Consider the following 19,114-nt stretch of genomic DNA (forward strand, 5'->3'; position numbering starts at 1 on the left):
CAAGGGAAACAAAGATTCCATGCCTCTTTTTTCTCTATTTTGTAACGGGCTCCTAAAGCCACTTATGAAACCAGCATGCAACCATAGTGTTTCATTTGGGAAATGTCAGAGTATACTTTCTTGGCATTTAAGATTGCAGCCCACATTTTGCATTTAGACAAAACAATTAGCCTAATTCAGTATTATGTCATAAACAGTTTTGGACAATGCAAAACTATTTTTCCAGCAAATAAACTATAAGCCAACCTCACCCACCCCCCAAAGATCAGACCTACTGACAAATCAGAACCTTAATGTGTAGCACAATACCTATATGTCAGAGAGAGATATCTTTCCATCTTAAAAGGGGTATTGGGCATCAGCAGGTGTCAGTAAGTACCTGCAGAATCCAATATCAAATGCAGAGGGATAGAAAAAAAAGCCATGCATTTGAGACCTGAAATCACTTCAAGAAAGAAGAAACGAAAAGCTAAGTCAGACTTAAAAAGCAGAACATTTCTTTTTACACCTGCATCCAGCTGTTCACCTTGTACCTGGGTTTAGAGTTATTCCACATTCATTCAGCATTTAAAAAGAATGTAGCAGAAGTAATACCCAAGTCTTTCCAACTTAAAGTCTAACAAAAAGCCTTTATGATGCACAGTCCTGTAATCTGAAGGCCATGACAGTGTGCAGAAGAAAAGGAATAACTTAAGTAACATGTATATATAAAAACTTTAGTAAGGCAACAAGAGTTCCTTGTTTAGGCTAACACTTATTTCTGTAACTGTCAGTGAATATTGTTAGCCAAATTAAACACTAGGTAGTCTCTTTTTGATGGTTCCATAGTATAAAATATAGACAGAAGTGCATTTAGTTGCAATATTAAAAAAAAAATATATATACTGAGAAAACATAGATCATAGAAATCATACAAAATAAGGGTTGGAAGGGACCTTAGGAAGTCACCTAATCCAACCCCTTGCTCAAAGCAGGGCCATCCCCAACTAGATCATTCCAGTCATGGCTTTGTCTAGCCAGGTTTTGAAAAAAAAAAATTCATGGATGGAGATTCAACCACCTCTCTGGGTAACCTGTTCCAGTGTTTTTACTACCCTCCTAGTGAGAAAATCCTTCCTAATACCTAACCTAAACTTCCCTTGCAGTAACCCAAGACCATTACTCCTTGTTTGGTCATCTACCACCACTGAGAAAGATCTAGCTCCATCCTCTTTTGAACCCCCCTTCAGGTAGTTGAAGGCTGCTATTAAGTCCCCTATCAGTCTCCTCTTCTCTAGACTAAATAAGACCAGTTCCCTCAGGCACTCCTTAAAAAAGTCATGTGCCCTAGCACCCTAACCGTTTTTCTTGCCCCCCCCTGGACACCTTACACCCTGTCCACATGCCTTCTATAGAGCAGGGCCCAAAACTGGGTACAGTACTGCAGATGTGGCCTTACCAGTGATGAATGAAGGGAAATAATTACTTCCCCCAAGCTGTTGGCAATGATCCTACTAATACAACCTAGTATGCCATTAGCCTTCTTCACAATGAGGGCACACATTTGACTCATGCAGCTTCTTGTCCACGGTAATCCCAAAGTCTTTTTCTGCAATGCTGCTGCTTAGCCAGTTGGTCCCAAGCCTGTAGCAGTGCATGGGATTTTTCCCATGAAGGACTTTGCACTTGTCCCTCTTGAGCCTTGTGAGATTTGTTTTGGCCCAATCCTCCAATTTGTCTAGATCACTCTGAATCTTAGCCCTACACTCCAATGCATCTACTATACTCCCTAGCTTGGTGTCATCTGCAAATTTGCTTAGGGTGCAATCTATCCCATCTTCCAGACAGTTAAGAAAATATTGAACAAAACTGGCCCCAGGACCAGCCCCTGAGGCACTCCATTTGATACCCACTGCCAATTAGACCTCGAGCCAGTGATCACTACCTGTTAAGCCCAGTGATCCAGCCAGCCTGAATCACCTTACAGTTCATTTATCCAACCCATACTTCCTTACTTTGCTTGCAACAGTGCTGTGGGATACTGTACCAAAAGCCTTGCTAAAGTCAAGGCATATTATGTCCGCTGCTTTCCCAACATCCACAGAGCCAGTTATCATCAGAGAAGGAGATCAGATTGGTCAGGCATGACTTCCCTTGGTGAATCCATGCTGACTGTTCCTAATCACCTTCTTCTCCTCCAAGTGTTTAGAAATGGATTCCTTGAAGGCCTACTCCATGATTTTTTCCAAGGACGGAGGTGGGGCTGACTGGTCTGCAGTTCCCTGAATCCTCCTTCTTCCCTTTCTTGAAGATAGGCATTATATTGTCCCTTTCCAATCAGCCAGGACCACACCTGATCGCTACAAATTTTCAAAGATAATGGCCAGCAGTTTTACAATCGCATCAGCCAACCTCCTCAGCACCACTGGATACATTTAATCTGGCCCCATGGACCTGTACATGTCCAGCTTTTCCAAGTAGTCCATAACTGGTTCTTTCACCACCAAGGGCTACTTGCCTTCTCCCCAAACTGTGCTGCCCAGTGCAGTAGTCTGGGAGCTGACTGGTGGTAGGTGAAGACTGAGGTTAAAAAAGGCAATGAGTACATCAGCCTTTTCTACACCCTCTGTCACTAGGTTGCCTCCCCCATTCAGTAAGGGACCCACATTTTCCCTGACCTTCCTTTTGTTGCTAACATACTTGTAGTAACCTCTCTCATTGCCCTTCATGTCCCTTGCTAGCTGCAGCTCAAGTTGTGCTTTGGCCTTCCCGATTTCATCCCTGCATGCCTGAGCAACATCTTTATACTCCTTCCTAGTCATCACTCCAAGCCTCTGCTTCTTGTAAGCTTCCTTTTTGTGTTTAAGCTCACCAAAGAGTTCTCTGCTAAGCCAAGCCGCTCACCTGCCATATTTGCTATTGCTCCTGAACATCAGGATGGTTTGTTCCTGCACTCAGTAAGGTTTCTTTAAAATACAATCAGATCTCCTGGACTTGTTTCCCCTCTCAGACTGGTCTCCCAGAGGATCCTGCCCATCAGTTCCCTGAGGAAGTCAAACTCTGCTTTTCAGAAGTCTGGGGCTCATACGCTGCTGTTCTCTTTTCTTTCTCTTGTCAGGATCCTGAACTCAGTCATCTCATGGTCACTACTGCCCAAATTGCCATCCACTTCTACATCCCCCACCAATTCTTCCCTGCTCATAAGCTTGCTTATTTAGTTTAAATAGATGATAATTTATAGTTAATACACTATATGGGTAAAGTCCCAAGTCCATTTTCTTGGACTGCATGCAATATGTTATATAGGCTAAGTCAGTCCTCCAATGCTTACCTTTCAACATGCCAATCTTTTGTACCATTTAGGCAACATCTAATATCTTTAGAAAAATAAATTCAAATGAAAAGACCCATCAAACTTAAAAAAAAAAATAAAATATACATATACACATACACATACATATACACACACACACACACACACACACACACACCTAGCTGGTTATTTCCTTAGCAGTTGCAATCTTCCCTCCTAAGAAATATTAAAAACTATCCATAATAAACATCTGATTCTTTTTTCCACCAAGATTTTCTTCTTATTTTAAATAAATACCCTTAAGACAGCAAGTTTTCTATATTAACTAAAGCTATATGTGGACTTGCATGTTATGTGGTTTATCCTCATCTGAAAAGTGATGTTCCAAAGGTGTTTATGATAAAAAAAAAAAAAAAAAAAAAAAAGGGTTAGTTCCATAGGGATATAACTGCAGAACGTTTGCAGCAAGCTTTTCACTAATCCATAAGTCTTTAGAAAGACCCTTTGGATTACCAGCTGACACATGAAGCGTAAGATCTTGGGAGAGATATACCGCCAAATTTAGTGTACATTACTCAAACTAAAATAAAGATGAGATCATAGTGATTTCAGTGACCTCTCTCAATAGAATTTATTCTGTCACAACTTTGTTCTGCGAAGTGGCATCTAGGAACTTCAGTACTTAGAAGAGACTTAACAACATTTACAAACTTACTCACTTTTGCAACCGGAGCACGAAAAAATTATGACATTGTCATGGACAGTCCAAGTCTGCTATTTCCACTAGCTGCCACAGCCTTGCTAGAGCTTCCTCCATCCTGGCCACTAAAAAGGTTGCCATGTTTGAATCATAAGTACGCTAGATCCACATGTCTGCAAGTGTCCCATTCACTGAGTAAGTCCCTTTCCTTAACTTCTCCGACACACTTCCTCAGCACAAGCTCTTGGTGTTGTCCCTTCATGGATATGGGATCTCACACTTCAGTTATGTTAGGACCACAAGGCTAGCTCTGATCCCACAGATGCTCTAATGGCATAGAAACAGGCATTTTCGGAGCTCCGGCCTCATGGGCATTCCAGTGGTACAATTAATCTCAGAGATGTGGGATTCTTGAAGCAGGCAGGCAACCAGGTTTCAAATGGGTTCAAGAAACAAGAATTTTCTTTATTTTAGCCAATACAAGAACAATAAAGATCTAAACAAAACAGTAAATGCCTACCTCAATTTCCTTGCATAGCCTTCTAAGCATTTTTGAGTATTTGGGGGGTTTAGATCGGAGAGGTCTCTTTCATCAACCGATCTGCACTTGTTTTACAGAAGAAGCCATGGAGTGAATGAGTCCATCTGTCCTTCTCTGTCAGGGGCCAGCTGCCCCTACTTACCTGAAGTGGCCTGGTTGCTAGTGGCTAATTCTCCCCACCTGCCCCAGTTGCAGCAGCCCTTTTAGTCTCTCACAAGCTATTCAACAAGGTAGAGCTCTGCCAGTCTAGTCTTAGGCTTGTGACTCCTTAGTTTACTTAGTTCTGCTTGTTTGTTCCTGGTTTTCTCTGCCCTGAATCCTGCTTCCTGCCTTAATCCAGACTCCTGCCCATGTGTTCCTAATTCTAGACCCCTGTCCTCTAACAGCCTCTTGACTTGGGGCTCAGCAAGGAAATTATCCATATCCCAGTCCTGTACTAGTGTTCGGTGCACTTTTTTTTTTTTTTTTTTTTAAACACACTTTGCAAATTATAATCAATTGCCCTCCTTGAAAATAATAGCGTGCCCCCTGGCTAGATCTCTGTCCACTACTCCTGATTTGCCCAAGCTAATTTTTTGTCCAAGAGAGCTTCTACATGAATAGAGGACTATCAAGGTCTGATATAACAACTGTGGTTTGATGTCCCCGTCACCATTCTCAGGAAGTTTAATCCAACATGAAAGTAACACTAAACAAAAAACAAAAAATACAACAGATAACCCCTCCCTCCCCAAAAGCCAAAGGAGACAGAAGATAAGCTCCACAGTCAAACTAGAGCTTGCAGTCTGACACACACATACAGAGTAAGGAACATCAAACAATTCATAAGCTGCTTATGGTCATTTTCCAAAATGTCATACTAACAATGAGAGGTTTGTAAAAGATGTCAGACAGGTCAGGACTGAAAAATCACTATTTGATACTGAACTCCTCCAGATACCCGAGAGTAAAAGGAAAATGCAGTCAGATTTCAAAAACCAGTGTGTTGGTTTTCATTCAACAACACCAGTTTTGACTACTACGTATTCCTGCAAGACAGTTCATACCAGCCTGCCTTAACCTTTTCACATATTATCCCCTACAACAGGAAAATATTTTTGCTAAATAAAATGACTTGAACATTATATGCAGCATAAGGGCATTCAAAACAGAGATTTTATTTTCTCTCCCATTTAAAAAAAAAAAAAAAAACCAAACAAAAAAACAACAATGGATTTTAGGCAAAGCACGCTAGATGCACTTTTACTTGCACTTCACAAATTGTATTCAATTTCCTTTCTTGAAAATAATACCCATATAGTTGGAATGGTTAAAACTTCTTTGTGGAAGAGGGTATATATGGAACTAGCAGTTCTTGCCTGTTCTAAACAAATGCAGGAGGTATCTAGAGATCTTTTCTCTTGGGGACACAGCTTCCCACCCCACATTTATTTGCTATTTCAGACACTGGACATGGGTTGGTACACTACAACTGGTGTCACAGTAATATCCACTGCTAAATACCACACTAGGAAGACCTCTTCTGCTGGTTACAAAACTAGTGTCACAGCAGTGTAGAGGGAAGCATAGATTCCCTCCACCTATTATGCTAAGGCCACCCAGTCTCCTTGTTACACAGGCTCTGCTACAAGAGTCTCTCTTAGTCTTAGCTTCACAACTTACTAATCACCAACTGGCAGACTGTTGAATACAAATAATTTAAAATGTAATTCCCTTTGCCTTTATTAAAAAAAGTTAGCCATTTTGTGACAGAGAAGATGTAAAGCAGGTAAATCATGGAGCCACCTTGGACAGAGAGATGAAGGATGAAGCACAATCCATCCTCAGATAAGAGAAAGGGAAGTAGTAGTTAGCTTGCTTGTGATGCATGCAATATACAATAAAACTCACACCTGCTTTTGTGGGAACCTAGAATCATATACAACATTGCAGGTGGAGGTTTTGCCACTTATCCCAGTAGTATCACAAGGAGCTAAGTAATGCTGAGTACAGGCGCTCAATGTATTTGTAACTTAATTTGATATAAATCAAAATCTGCACAACTAGTGTAAGTAAGAGGATACGCAAGCCACAGAAATCTACTTAAGCCTCTTCTCTACCAATGCAGTGCCTTATGATCAGACCACTGGAAGAGTTCAATTTAGTTAGAAGATACATCCTGGTTGAACATTTGTGCCCAGAAGCTTTTTTCAGATAGCTAATACAAGTGCTCTTCTGAGGTCAGCATGTGAAATGGAAAATACTTTTTACTACTCCCTTTCAGCTCTTATCGGTTTCTCTCAGACTATCCCCTGAAACACTTAAAGTACAGATTATTTTAGGATTTACCACCAAGAATATTTTTATTTAAAGTGAAATCCATTAAAAAAAAATTCACTGGTGACAACACTACGCATATAAAAAAAAAAAAATCATGTCAGAGCTCAAGAAGTTATGATTTTTTTAGACCCAACGATCTTTAATCTTGATAAATAAAGAGAACCTCCAAATGTTTCTTCAGTCTGTGAGCTCTCATAAGCTGCTTTTTCAACATTTTCTCCACAACTCTCACAGCCAGAAACATGAAGGGAAGAAGCAGGTCTCACATTTTAAAGGGTAAAAAAAATAATGATAATAAGAGTAATCAAGGCATACTATCCATCATGACATTCAAAACACACAGGAACTAAAACTAGAAACCATACTGTATTTTCTCTCAGATGTGCAGGAACAAAGCAAGCAATAAAGATGATTACTCCCCTTCATATTATAAAACCTTCTCAAAATAAACAACCTTGTTCTTTCTAAAATAGGCACATTTTCTTCCCAAACCTAGAACTCCATTCACTATCCAAGTAAAGTCTAAACCACTCTGCCTGCCCAGCCATTTATGAGACAGGTGGTCCTGAGTGACTAATAACTTTTAGCTGGCTGTACCTCCCAGATTTTCTAATTAACTCTTTACTGACTCAACCTAGATAAATGCAAGCCAGGTTAGGTGAGAAAGTTTAGCAGTTATCTCTTCCGAGAGCAATCCTATCAGTACACTTGCAGCCCCCATGAACCAGATTGATGGAAAACTGCATGGCAAATATACAGACTAGAAGACTGTCACAACAGTAGCTGCTTCACACACTTGTCCATTGGTTATAGGAAAAGAAATCCATTGGGAGCTATCTGTAAAGACACCTTCAAGGAGTTTTCAGCTTTCTTGACTCTAGTAATGTGGTAGTACTAAAACCTAATACTCAATCTACATTTCTGTGCTATACTAGGTCTCAGTGCTTTGAGATCCCTTTCCACTAAACACTGTATTACCTACCGGGTGTCCTGGCCCTGACAAGATATGCCAGGAAAAGTATACAGGTAAACTTCCCTGGTTTAAAGTTGAAGAAACCTTAGTTGGCAAGGAAAAGAATATCTTTCTTTCACTGAACAACATCCTGTTTCAAGCTGTTTTGAGATGAACCCTAGCCACAAAACACATTTTGCAAAATTTCCATCCCTATTTGAATCACCTTGCTTTACTTTAGTCCTTTGCTTTGCTTGTGGTAAGGTCACCTTACCTGAAATCCTATCAGAACATGGTCCATACAGCAGGTAAAAAACACTAGACCTTTCTGTATGTCTCAGTACCTTTAAGCTCCTGAAACTTATTTTTCTCCAGGCTGAATGTAACAGCAAATGATTAAACTACAATAGCCAAAGAAGCATAAGCCAAGACAAAAATTCAACTCCAATACACCCCAAGTAGAGGTGAAGAGTACATTTGCTATATGGTTTTCTGTCCGATTTGCCACACCTGTGATGATATCACCAGCCTCATATAAGGGCCAATGGAGCTAGCACCTTCTATGCTACAGTACATAGAAGTTAAAGGAAACTGAGGTAAGAGGGTTGATTTTAAGTATTGTGTTTGGGGATGAAAAATATGAAACATGCAATTGATTTTTTGCTACTTTTTTCTCTGGGTTACAAATGGTGTTTTCTTACATTGATTTAAAAAGAAATCAATAAGAAGTTCAATCTATCTAATTGGCCAGTTAATCTGAAACAAACTTCTGCTAATAGAATATTGCCTTGAAAGGCTATCATGAATTTGCAAAACATGTAAGAAGAAATAAAACATCTGTTCATGTTGGAAACTATATATCTTCTAGGCAAACCTTTATCCACCAAAAAGGCAGTTCTGCCAAAAATGGGGAGGGGACGCTTAAGTCGTACTATCATGCCTTTTTTTAATTGCTCAAATTCATGACTTTAAGGCTAAACAAAAGTTTAAAAATGGTATTTCTGCTTCAGCAAGTCAAACCTAAAGTTGTTTTGCTTTTGATTGACCTGAAGTGTTTGGCCAGCAAACCAAGAAAAATTAATTATTCTAGTTCTCCTGTTACAAGATGATCTCAAATACTAGTCACTTCTAGATTTATCTTAGAGTCTTAATAGGAAGAGAAATAATTTGGTTTCCACAGTATCTAGACACTATAACTATTTAAAAATATGATCTGGTGGAATTGACTAACAGAAATGTCTCCTGCCTTCTTAAAAAGAAGGCTAACAACCTGCCTGTGAAACTTGGCACAATATGCTTTTTACTACTGTGCTGAAAAACAAGCATGATAATAACAAAAGGGATGCACGTGGATCATGCTTTAGACGATAACCTCAGCAGTTAATGTCTTAAGAGGGCCATACACTGGCATGTCAACTTGGAACAACCCATCTGGTGCTCTTGGATCCTTAGTCAGAAAAGGACTCCTCAAGTCTCCAAGACCTATCTAGTCCAAGCTTGGTGTCTCTTCTGCGACTTCTTTTTCTTTTTTAAAATTAAGTCAAGGAAAATAATGCATATTGGAAGGAAGATCAGATGACCTACAAAATGGGAGAAATTGTTCCATGCAGGTCTGAAAACTAAGATGGCAACAAGAAGAATACTGTACCATAACTAGAAGCAGCATAAGAATGTCTTGAATAATTTGATACGGTTCCATTTAATGTATGCACCTATCATCTTATTCTGCTAAGTACAGGCAGAGATGCTTATCTAATATGATTAAGCAAAGCTGTTCTTTTGAGGAGCTTGCATTGCTGTAGTGCCCTTAGCTGCATATATATGGGATGTCTCTTTAACAAGATATACCTCTTGAGAGCAGTCTTTGCCAGACAAGAAGACTGGAGTTGGTGCAATTAACCAATTAAGGCATTAGCATAGGCATATCCTTGATTGAAAGGACTGAACTTAAAGAAACCAGCTAGTTTGCTGGAATTGGACATGATGGATCATGTGTCAAAGACTTCAAATGCATGAATCTTTCCAGAAATTTGATGGTGATGATATCCTTTCCTGGCAGAGCAGGTCCTCTTACATACTAATGCATTTTTATCACTAGCTGCTTCCTAATGGCTCATTCAGCAAATGTTGACCAGGTGGAGAGAATCCAGAGATGGCAATCATCCTATTACTCTGTAGTTCAGCATGTGACATGACAAAGAACAGTGCAGGGAAATGGAACTGATTCACCTTGCCTCTTTCCTGTCTTTCAGTAGCATCTGCCTTTATCATGTCTTCTGACCAAAACAAAGTGACTGTTGCTTCCTGTGAGACGACTAATGAGGAGCATCAGGTAGGTATAGCAGACTTGTTGATCAAGTGGGGGCCAACTGGGCTGTAACCAGCATCTGTCTGGATGGCTCTCTGAAGGAGTATATTGACTCTTCCTCTAAGAGCTGTGCTGGAATTTACATGTTAGTAGCTTGTTGGGGGGCCTCAATGCTAATTCAGCTGGGGAACAAACTGATCAATTATGTAAGACTTGACCATGAAAAATATTTTGGCTTGCATATAGTTGGCTGAAGTACACTTGACACTTGCTAGTAATAAATGTTGAAAGCAAATTTCAACACTGCCTGCAGGTGTAGCTAGAAACTCATTTTAAATCCAAAAATGACTTCTTGACACTTCTTAAAGGCTGGAAAAAATAAACTGAAAAGCCCACTAGGACAGCCATGCATGTCTCTTAATCCAAAAAGTATTTTTAGGGATATCTCTCTTTATAAAGGGGCAGAATTTCAACACCAATGACTGGGGGGGGGGGGGGGAGGACTTGATTATCATTAAAGTACATGGTTTGGTAGTACAATGCTTCTGACCATTGTGCAGTGATACAAATGGAAAGATCTCATGCAAAAGCCTTAAGGAATTGTCTGGTGTAGAAAATATCATATGAAGAAAAGTACTCAAATCTGATGGGTTCTAAATCTATCTTCCCCGACACCTTCTCCAGTGTGTAGTAGGCAGAGTGACAAGCTTACCATTGGTCAGCTCAACTTATGACAAGGTCTCTGATGCATACACTGCTACCAAAGAAAACCATCCACTCATCAAGTCGGTATGTGATGCTGCAGAGACTGGAGTGAAGACAATTGCCATTGCTGCAGCTGGTACTGTGCAACCAATTTTGATCAAACTTGAACCTCACAGTGAGTAAATCAATGCAGGTTACAGGAGACTTTCATTTATAGTGTATAATGACCGCTTTCTTTCCCTGAATGAAGCTAGAAAAGCATATGATGCTAATGTATGTTAGCTCTGCACCTCCAAGTAGAACAAAGGACCCTGTTGTTTGGGCTAAAGGACGCTTGAGATCCCTTCCACCTTTACAATTCATTCGGTCCAATGCTGTCAAGTTCCACAGGGGAGCACCTGCTTGGGGATTCTCTTCCTCCCCTGCATCCCCCACCCCTACACAGTCTCTTGGAGCACCCCCTGAAACCAGCTCAGTCATGGATTCTAAAGCCAGTGAGCCCCTGGATCCCTAGACTCCATGACCAATTCCTCTTGTTCCCTGACATTTTTTTTTCCCTGCCAAATTATCTGTGGCCCCACAGAACTACCCGAAATTCTCCTGAAGAGAGACTTCCTCCCTTCCCCGCCACCACCCTTTCCAAGGGGACAGAATGTACCTAAACACAGAAGAGACTGACCCCCAAATAAAAAGAGGAATGTGTGTATAAATGGCCTTTTTTTTATTTTAACTCTTGTCCTACTTCCAAGTAAGATTTGGCACTGAATAAAACAGCAATGAGTTCTAAGAGATTAAATCTGACACCTTTTTTTTTTTTTTTTTCTGTACAGTTGCAGCAGCAGATGAATATGCCCACAAGAGCTTGGACAAGCTAGAGAAAAAACTACCAATTCTTCAACAGCCAGCTGACCAGGTAATTGATTACTTCTTGGGGAAACTACTGGAAAGTAGCCTGCAGTAGCCCCTTTGGCACCTGCCACACATGCTGTGCTCTAAGTAGTCAATCCTCCTGTCCAAGGGCTCTCTGTAAGAGTAGACTTAAATGGGCACATTGCAACATATGTTGGAGTAATAAGCTGCTCAAATGAACAGGTTGAATAAAAGATGGGTAGCAAATTCAGCTTTGGGATTCCAATGCAGGTGTGCATGTGCCCCTATTAAAACTTAATAATTTTTCTTTCTTTCTCTCATGTCCCTTGTCCTCCCTTCCTAGGTGATCTCAGATGGCAAGGAGCTAGTTGTTTCCACAGTAACTGTATCTTTTGCTTCTGTCACTGGAATGATGGACATGGCTAAAGATGCTGTGCAAAATAGTATGGATGCCACAAAATCTATGGTGGCTAGTGGCATTGATTAAAATAATGGAATCAAGTGTGGCACACAAAGTTGCAAGTGGTATTGATGCACTGCTGGAGAAATCTGAGGAGCTGGTGGACCACTACCTGCCAATCACATATGAGGAATTGGGTCATTATGCTTGGAGTACTGCACTGTCATACTAAGAAGATGAATGTCCTTGAATTTCTGGAGCTGCTCAGTTTAATCTCTGAATTTTTGTTTTTGTTTTTTTATTTTTTAAAAGCCTGGTGTGGTCTTCCATACTTGTCAATGGAGGCCACCATTGAATACCTCTGCCACAAAATATGGCTTAACTAGAGGTATCAAATGTATAGCCAATGGAGCCACCCATAACCTGCTGGGCAACTGGTGGGCTAGTGAAGGGTGGGGTCTGGCACAGAATCTGGGACCCTGGAGGCCTATTGAACATATGTTGGTACAGCCCTTGCTCAGCTTGTTCTGCTGCTTGCATTGCCTCTACTAAAGCAAGTAGCCAACCTACAGATCTGGCCTGCAAGGAGGCTTGTGGCTCAGATCCAGCGTGAGAAGTTTGGGTACTCCCACTTTTAAAAGCGGTAGTGGAGAAGAAGACCCTCAGAGTAGGGCACTTGCCAGCCAAGGCAGTACTCTGGGACTGCTGCTCAACCCACCTATTAGCCCTGGGACAGTCCAGTGGCAGTGTAGTTTGTTAACTTGCAAATTGTGTAACTTCAGGGCATGAATGAAATGGCAATGGCTTCTAGATCTGGTAAAGGGATTGGTTTGGGTTTGTGTTTGTTTTTTTTTCTCTTGAAGAGAGGATGCTCTGGTTAAGCTATCCATTTGTTTTGTTTTTTTGTTTTTGTTTGTTTGTTTTTTGCAAGCAAAACCCAAAATAATTTGGTAAGAAGAAACTGTTGGGTTTTGTTCTGTGTTTTATGATAAATAAATAAACTAAGCTTGTTCTTGCAGTCCTTGGCTTTTTGGGGTGGTTTTTTTTTTTTTTTTTTTCTGGCTGGAAGTAGGAGCTATTGCAGTTATAGCTTGGGTATTATGTGGAACCAAGTGAAGTGTTGGAGGTGTTTGGGGGGGGGGGGGGAAGAGGAAGGGAGGAGTCAACCATGCACCCCAAAAAAGAGAAACTATATATCTAATCTCAAGTACCAGCTTTTGATTCTCCTGGTGTGATCAGTTTTGATCTGGTCACTTAGTGAAGTCCTAATCCCTGTTCCCACCTGTAACCTACTTGACTTTTAACTGAAGTCGATTTAGATTATTTAGCCCTTGGAGCATGCCCAGGGAAATCCATGGATGCTCAGCTGGAAATGCAGCCCAGAAAAAAAATTCAGTACCAGATGTAAAATTTGCAAATGGATTACATTTGTGGTCTTCTATTTATGCCCAGCTAAAAGTTTGTTCTTATTGTTCTTCAGTGAAGCTTGCATCATCACTGAAGGGGTTTGAGATGGCTTCCATTGAAGAGCAAAAACAGCAGAAAAGTTACTATGTGTGTCTGGGCTCTCTCTCAACCAAACTCCGCCATCGTGCCTATCTGCACACACTGGGCAAGCTGAAACTATGTGGGCAAAGCACCCAGGAAGCCCTGTCTCAGCTTTCGCAAACAATTGACCTGGTAGGAGAAAACAGATACTTGTCACTAAATGCATGCTTTCTCTTAACTGCTTGCCTAGAGTGGCTACCTCTTCCCAGGTATAACTCCTTTTTTCTTCTTTCTCCCTACTTAGGTAGGGTGGATATCATCTGCTCAAACACCTTTTTTGTAAGACTTCTGTCAACTTCCTTGTTGTTTTTTTTTTAAAAAAAAATAAAAAATACCAGAATGAAAGTAATTTGGTTTCTCCTTCATAGTTTTTCCATCTGGGTATTTGCTGCACTGGAGGGGAGAGATTACATTTCTGGAGGCCCAGGTGTAAGATCCAGGAATGCTGATGTAGCTGGTGGGGGGGGGGAGGGTGGAGATGTTTGGCAGGTTTTGCCATGGTGGGTCCAGCATGGTCTAAAATCCATTCAGTGTGCTTTGGGCCATAAAACTTGCTAAGAAGGCTGAATTCCCTCCTCTTCTCACCTGAAGTCAGACCTTCAAGTAGCTCATTCCTCTTTTTTTATTTTTAATATTTTTCAGATGGATTGTGTTAAGCAGGCTGTGGACCAGAAGCTTCAAAATGGCCATGAGAAGATGAACCAGATGTGGCTGGCCTGGCTCAGGAAACAGCCAGGAATGAGTGAGGACAACATACCTGCACAACCAGAGGTATACTAAAGTAGTCCAAGGTGACTGGGTGTTTGTCCTAAGTAACAGCTAATGCTTCCTCTAGGAAGGGCATCTAGCAATAGAAGTACAGAACTAGGTTTTATTGAAGAGCTCCTAGGGAGGCTTTGCATTTCATACACTCCTAACTACAGGGCATTAAACCTAGAAAGACTCCTGTCACCTTCACTTCCAAACTACCAATTTTGTCTCTTACAGATGATTGAATCTCAAGCTCTGACTGTAGCCTGCAGAGTTATCCAGCACTTGGAGGCCACCTCTCTTACCCTAATGTCCAATATCCAGGGCCTCCCAGCCAGTGTTTACAACCAGGTCCAACAAATCAAAGGCAACATAGAAGACCTTAATGCTGCTTTCTCCAGTGCTGCTTCCTTCCATGATCTTTCTAGCAATCTCCTCTCCCAGAGCAGAGAGAAGGTGGCTGCTATACGTCGGTGTCTGGATGAGCTGCTGGAGTATGTGGTGCATAACATGCCCCTTACCTGGCTTGTAGGACCCTTTACTCCAGCTGGAGAGCATGTAGAGGATGACTAGGTGAAGGACTAGACAATCTTTGACTTTCTGGTAATAAATGATGAATGTCTAGCTCCTTGCAAGGTACATGAGCGAGTTCTGTGCCCTGTGGAATGTTGACTTGTGGCCTGGAAGGATATTGGAGAAGTAGAAAATCTGCACAATTAAATGCATCTAGAACTCCCTCTTGCCATGAAATTCATTTGTTCATAGTTGTGAAATCACATGTAGGCTTGGTCACACATACAATGTTTCTGTATGTATCTAATTCCTGACCAGGATTAGGTGCATTTATAGGGTAGATCAAAATGCTTCTGATGCTGAAAGGGAAACTGTTTTTCCAACTATACTGGGCAAAAGTGAAGAATGAGGGACTGAGAGCCATTCCTGGAAGAAATGTATATCTAAATAAAAATTGTTAAAGCCTTAAGCTGGCTCTTCTGCAGATAAATATACCCTCTTCTTGTAATATAAAGGAACTTGCTTGTTCTCTGCCCTTACAGAACTGAACAGTGATAGCTGAAGGCCTACTAGATTCAGTACAGAGTGGGATGACACTTGGCTAGTCAGGCAAGTCAGTAGTCCCTTTTTGGAGAGTGATGACAGAAACCAGCAACCAAGCTAGCAATAAGGGAGTTGCATTTTTAAAAATCTCTTGGGAGAAGAGGGAAGTCTTAGTCACTCTTGGGTGTAGGTTTGTAATGGTTTCTGTCTAGTTTGGGCTCTATGGTGTGGGCTTTGTTGCTACCTTAACAGCTCACTACTCCAAACATGGTGGCTAAGTTGCTGACTCCCTGTTGCAAGGAAGGGTACCTATCCTAAGCAGGCCAAGTACTATTGAAACCAAGACCCAGCAAATGAGTTATGTGGTCATATAGGGATGGAAAGATTCCAACTACTACCAGACACCTAGTTCATGAAACAAATGTAGACAGTACCTCCCATTTGCTGGACCAGGTGCATCAAACTGGACCACCACTGAATGAGCACCAGCTCAGTACATAATGAATGGCCTAAAGGTGTAATAATGGAGAGGAACAAAGAAAGGGTGTGTTTAATACTCAGCAACTACCTCCAGAGGAGACTACTACAAACTGAAGCAAGAGTTCAGCAGAAGACAATCATGTGCTGACCAGACATGGGTCGTCTTGTGTGCATCCCTGGGGCATAGTATACGGTGACAGCCTTTGTTTGCTGCCTAATTATTGTATGCTGCTACTGAGATCAATCAAGGTCTCTAAGATAATCAATGGGATATGTTGTGAGTTGCTCATTTTGGGGATATTGCACTCTGCCCACAATTGAGCATAGGCTGCTGATTCTTAAAATCAGGCCACGCTACCCCACCCCACCCCACCACCACATCTATTCCCTATGCAGTTGATTTGGGATGAGGTTACTCTCTCTTTCCCCTTTCTACATGGCTGGATGGGGCCCTGCTACATCCATCCCACGCATGGAATTAGGGCCAAGAGCTGGATCCAGCCCACAGGTTGGCCAGGGTCTGCCCACTTAGCTCTCTAGGGTGGGGGGAATTGAACACTACTTCTATAGGGAATTTGTTGGGGAGGGAGGAGGCTACTTTTTTTCCTCAGGAGAATAGGTAGGAGCAAGAGGAGCATGCAACTGTGTTGAGGTACATCTATGAAAAGAGGAAATCCATTGGCATTGTGCACAAAAGCTTCAAAGATTTGTGGAAAGGTCCACTAGAAAAACATGGCCAAAGAAGAAAACTTGGATACTGTGGAGGGAGGCTGGTAGAAGGTCCCCAACCCACCAGCCAATAATGCTTCATCAACAAGCCTCTAAGTACTGATGCATAAAATATAAAACTCTTTCCCTACAAATACTTATAGATTCATAGATGTTAGGGGCAGAAGGGACCTCAATAGATCATCGAGTCCGACCCCCTGCATAGGCAGGAAAGAGTGCTGGGTCTAGATGACCCCAGCTAGATGGTTATCTAACCTCCTCTTGAAGACCCCCAGGGTAGGGGAGAGCACCACCTCCCTTGGGAGCCCGTTCCAGACCCTGGCCACTCGAAATGTGAAGAAGTTCTTCCTAATGTCCAATCTAAATCTGCTCTCTGCTAGCTTGTGGCCATTGTTCCTTGTAACCCCCAGGGGCACCTTGGTGAATAAATACTCGCCAATTCCCTTCTGTGCCCCCATGATGAACTTATAGGCAGCCACAAGGTCGCCTCTCAACCTTCTCTTGCGGAGGCTGAAGAGGTCCAGTTTCTCTAGTCTCTCCTCGTAGGGCTTGGTCTGCAGGCCCTTAACCATACAAGTGGCCCTTCTCTGGACCCTCTCCAGGCTATCCGCCTCCCTCTTGAATTGCGGCGCCCAGAATTGCACGCAGTACTCCAACTGCGGTCTGACCAGCGCCCAATAGAGGGGAAGTATCACCTCCTTGGACCTATTTGTCATGCATCTGCTGATGCATGATAAAGTGCCATTGGCTTTTTTGATGGCTTCGTCACACTGCCGACTCATGTTCATCTTAGAGTCCACTAGGACTCCAAGATCCCTTTCCACTTCCGTGCCACCCAGCAGGTCATTCCCTAGGCTGTAGGTGTGCTGGACATTTTTCCTTCCTAGGTGCAGCACTTTGCATTTCTCCTTGTTGAAATGCATTCTGTTGTTTTCTGCCCACTTGTCCAACCTGTCCAGGTCTGCTTGCAGCTGTTCCCTGCCCCCCGGTGTGTCCACTTCTCCCCATAGCTTTGTGTCATCTGCAAACTTGGACAGAGTACACTTCACTCCCTCGTCCAAGTCGCTGATGAAGACATTAAAGAGTATCAGTCCAAGGACCAAGCCCTGCGGGACCTCGCTGCCCACACCCTTCCAGGTTGAAGCCGACCCATCCACCACGACTCTCTGGGTGCGGCCCTCCAGCCAATTCGCCACCCACCGGACTGTGTAGTCATCCAAGTCACAGCCTCTTAACTTGTTCACCAGTATGGGGTGGGATACCGTATCGAAGGCCTTCCTGAAGTCTAAGTATACAACATCCACCCCTCCTCCTGTGTCCAGGCATTTCATAACCTGCTCATAAAAAGAGACTAGTTTGGTCAGGCAAGATGGAGACTATCACTCTAAAACAAAGATGGAAAGGGGCTGGTAAGGGTGGGAATGGAAACACAAATCTTCTGATTTGAAGTGGGGAGATATCTATAGTCCAAAACAAGTGTCTGCTTAGGTTACCTCCTATTTTAGGATGAAGCCAATCTAAAGTCTCTGGCCTAAGGTAAAAGTGTGAAGTGGCATGGATGTTTTAGTTGGTATTTGCCATAGATTGTACCACCAAATTAAATATCCAAATACCAGCGGGGTGGGCCGGTCCAATTACTACAATATCATCTGGGAATGAAAACTCGGTTGGGGGTTGGATTATGGTAGGTCTAAAGTGGCAACTTGCAATTTCTAGGGGCAAATGATGGAAAAACCAATGGAGGAAATACTTTTCTTGACTTGCTGCTTATTAACAGGGGTGGAGTGGCTGAAAACTTGAACAGGGAGGACAATGTTAATGAATTGATTGATTGTCAACTCATTCCTCTTGATCCTAAGGGAAGGATGAAAAGCAGAATAAAAAAGTTTTAGTCTTTGGAAAAGTCAGAACTGCTGAGCAGAATCCTGTAGGAGACATGCCTAAGAAAGGTGGGCATAGAGAAAGCAGATCAGGAGAGCTAATTCTACTTTAGAGACAACACTGGGGGCACAAGAGCATGCTATCCTGATGTGAAGGAAGTACCAAAAGCAGAGCAAACTCCTGTTTGGCTACACAATCCACTCTTCAGTAAGTTAATAGAATAAGAACATTTGTAAAAAGGTGAAACTTGGCCATTTTACTAACAATGAGAGAAAAGTTTACAAGACTCAGCAGCAGGAAGGCAAAGGTACAAATGAAGCTACAGCCAGCAGGGCCTACAAAAACAGCAAAGTATTCTACAAGCAAATTAGAAGCAAGACCCAAGGAGAACATAGTGAATGGAGAGGGAAAGCTAATAAAGACCATGTGCAGAAGGCTAAGTTATTTCATATTTTTACTTCATCTTTCACAATTATGAACTGTCAGATGCTGACCACAACTGGCATCAGGGATCAGGATGCAAAGATAACCTAGAAGAGGAAAGAACAAGTTAAGGATTACATGAAAATATCTAGCTTTTCTA

General features: G+C 42.0%; 1 protein-coding gene across 2 annotated transcripts; it reads left to right on the plus strand.

The window, feature by feature from the left end:
• The first annotated feature begins 8,359 nt into the window (after positions 1-8,359).
• LOC102566627 (perilipin-3-like) lies at positions 8,360-16,220 on the plus strand. 2 transcript variants are annotated; one of them, XM_059724607.1, is made up of 8 exons: positions 8,360-8,400; positions 10,057-10,136; positions 10,797-10,992; positions 11,648-11,730; positions 12,031-12,130; positions 13,568-13,767; positions 14,278-14,406; positions 14,623-16,220. In XM_059724607.1, the coding sequence occupies exons 2-8, from the start codon at positions 10,074-10,076 to the stop codon at positions 14,956-14,958; spliced, it is 1,107 nt and encodes a 368-aa protein (XP_059580590.1). In that variant the 5' UTR covers positions 8,360-8,400; positions 10,057-10,073; the 3' UTR covers positions 14,959-16,220. The 2 variants fall into 2 exon arrangements, with proteins under 2 accessions (XP_059580590.1, XP_059580591.1); XM_059724608.1 differs by having other exon boundaries at positions 8,361-8,400; positions 10,060-10,136.
• Positions 16,221-19,114: the final 2,894 nt, after the last annotated feature.

This window comes from Alligator mississippiensis, chromosome 3 (assembly GCF_030867095.1).
Source record: "Alligator mississippiensis isolate rAllMis1 chromosome 3, rAllMis1, whole genome shotgun sequence".
Classification (NCBI taxonomy): Eukaryota; Metazoa; Chordata; order Crocodylia; family Alligatoridae; genus Alligator; species Alligator mississippiensis.

What these genes read in the sequence shown, in the direction of transcription:
- LOC102566627 (XM_059724607.1), top strand. Translation starts at nt 10,074, where the DNA reads ATGTCTTCTGACCAAAACAAAGTGACTGTTGCTTCCTGTGAGACGACT. An exon ending in TTCAACAGCCAGCTGACCAG is followed by an intron (nt 11,731 to 12,030) that starts GTAATTGATTAC and finishes CTCCCTTCCTAG; the next exon opens with GTGATCTCAGATGGCAAGGA. An exon ending in TTTCGCAAACAATTGACCTG is followed by an intron (nt 13,768 to 14,277) that starts GTAGGAGAAAAC and finishes AATATTTTTCAG; the next exon opens with ATGGATTGTGTTAAGCAGGC.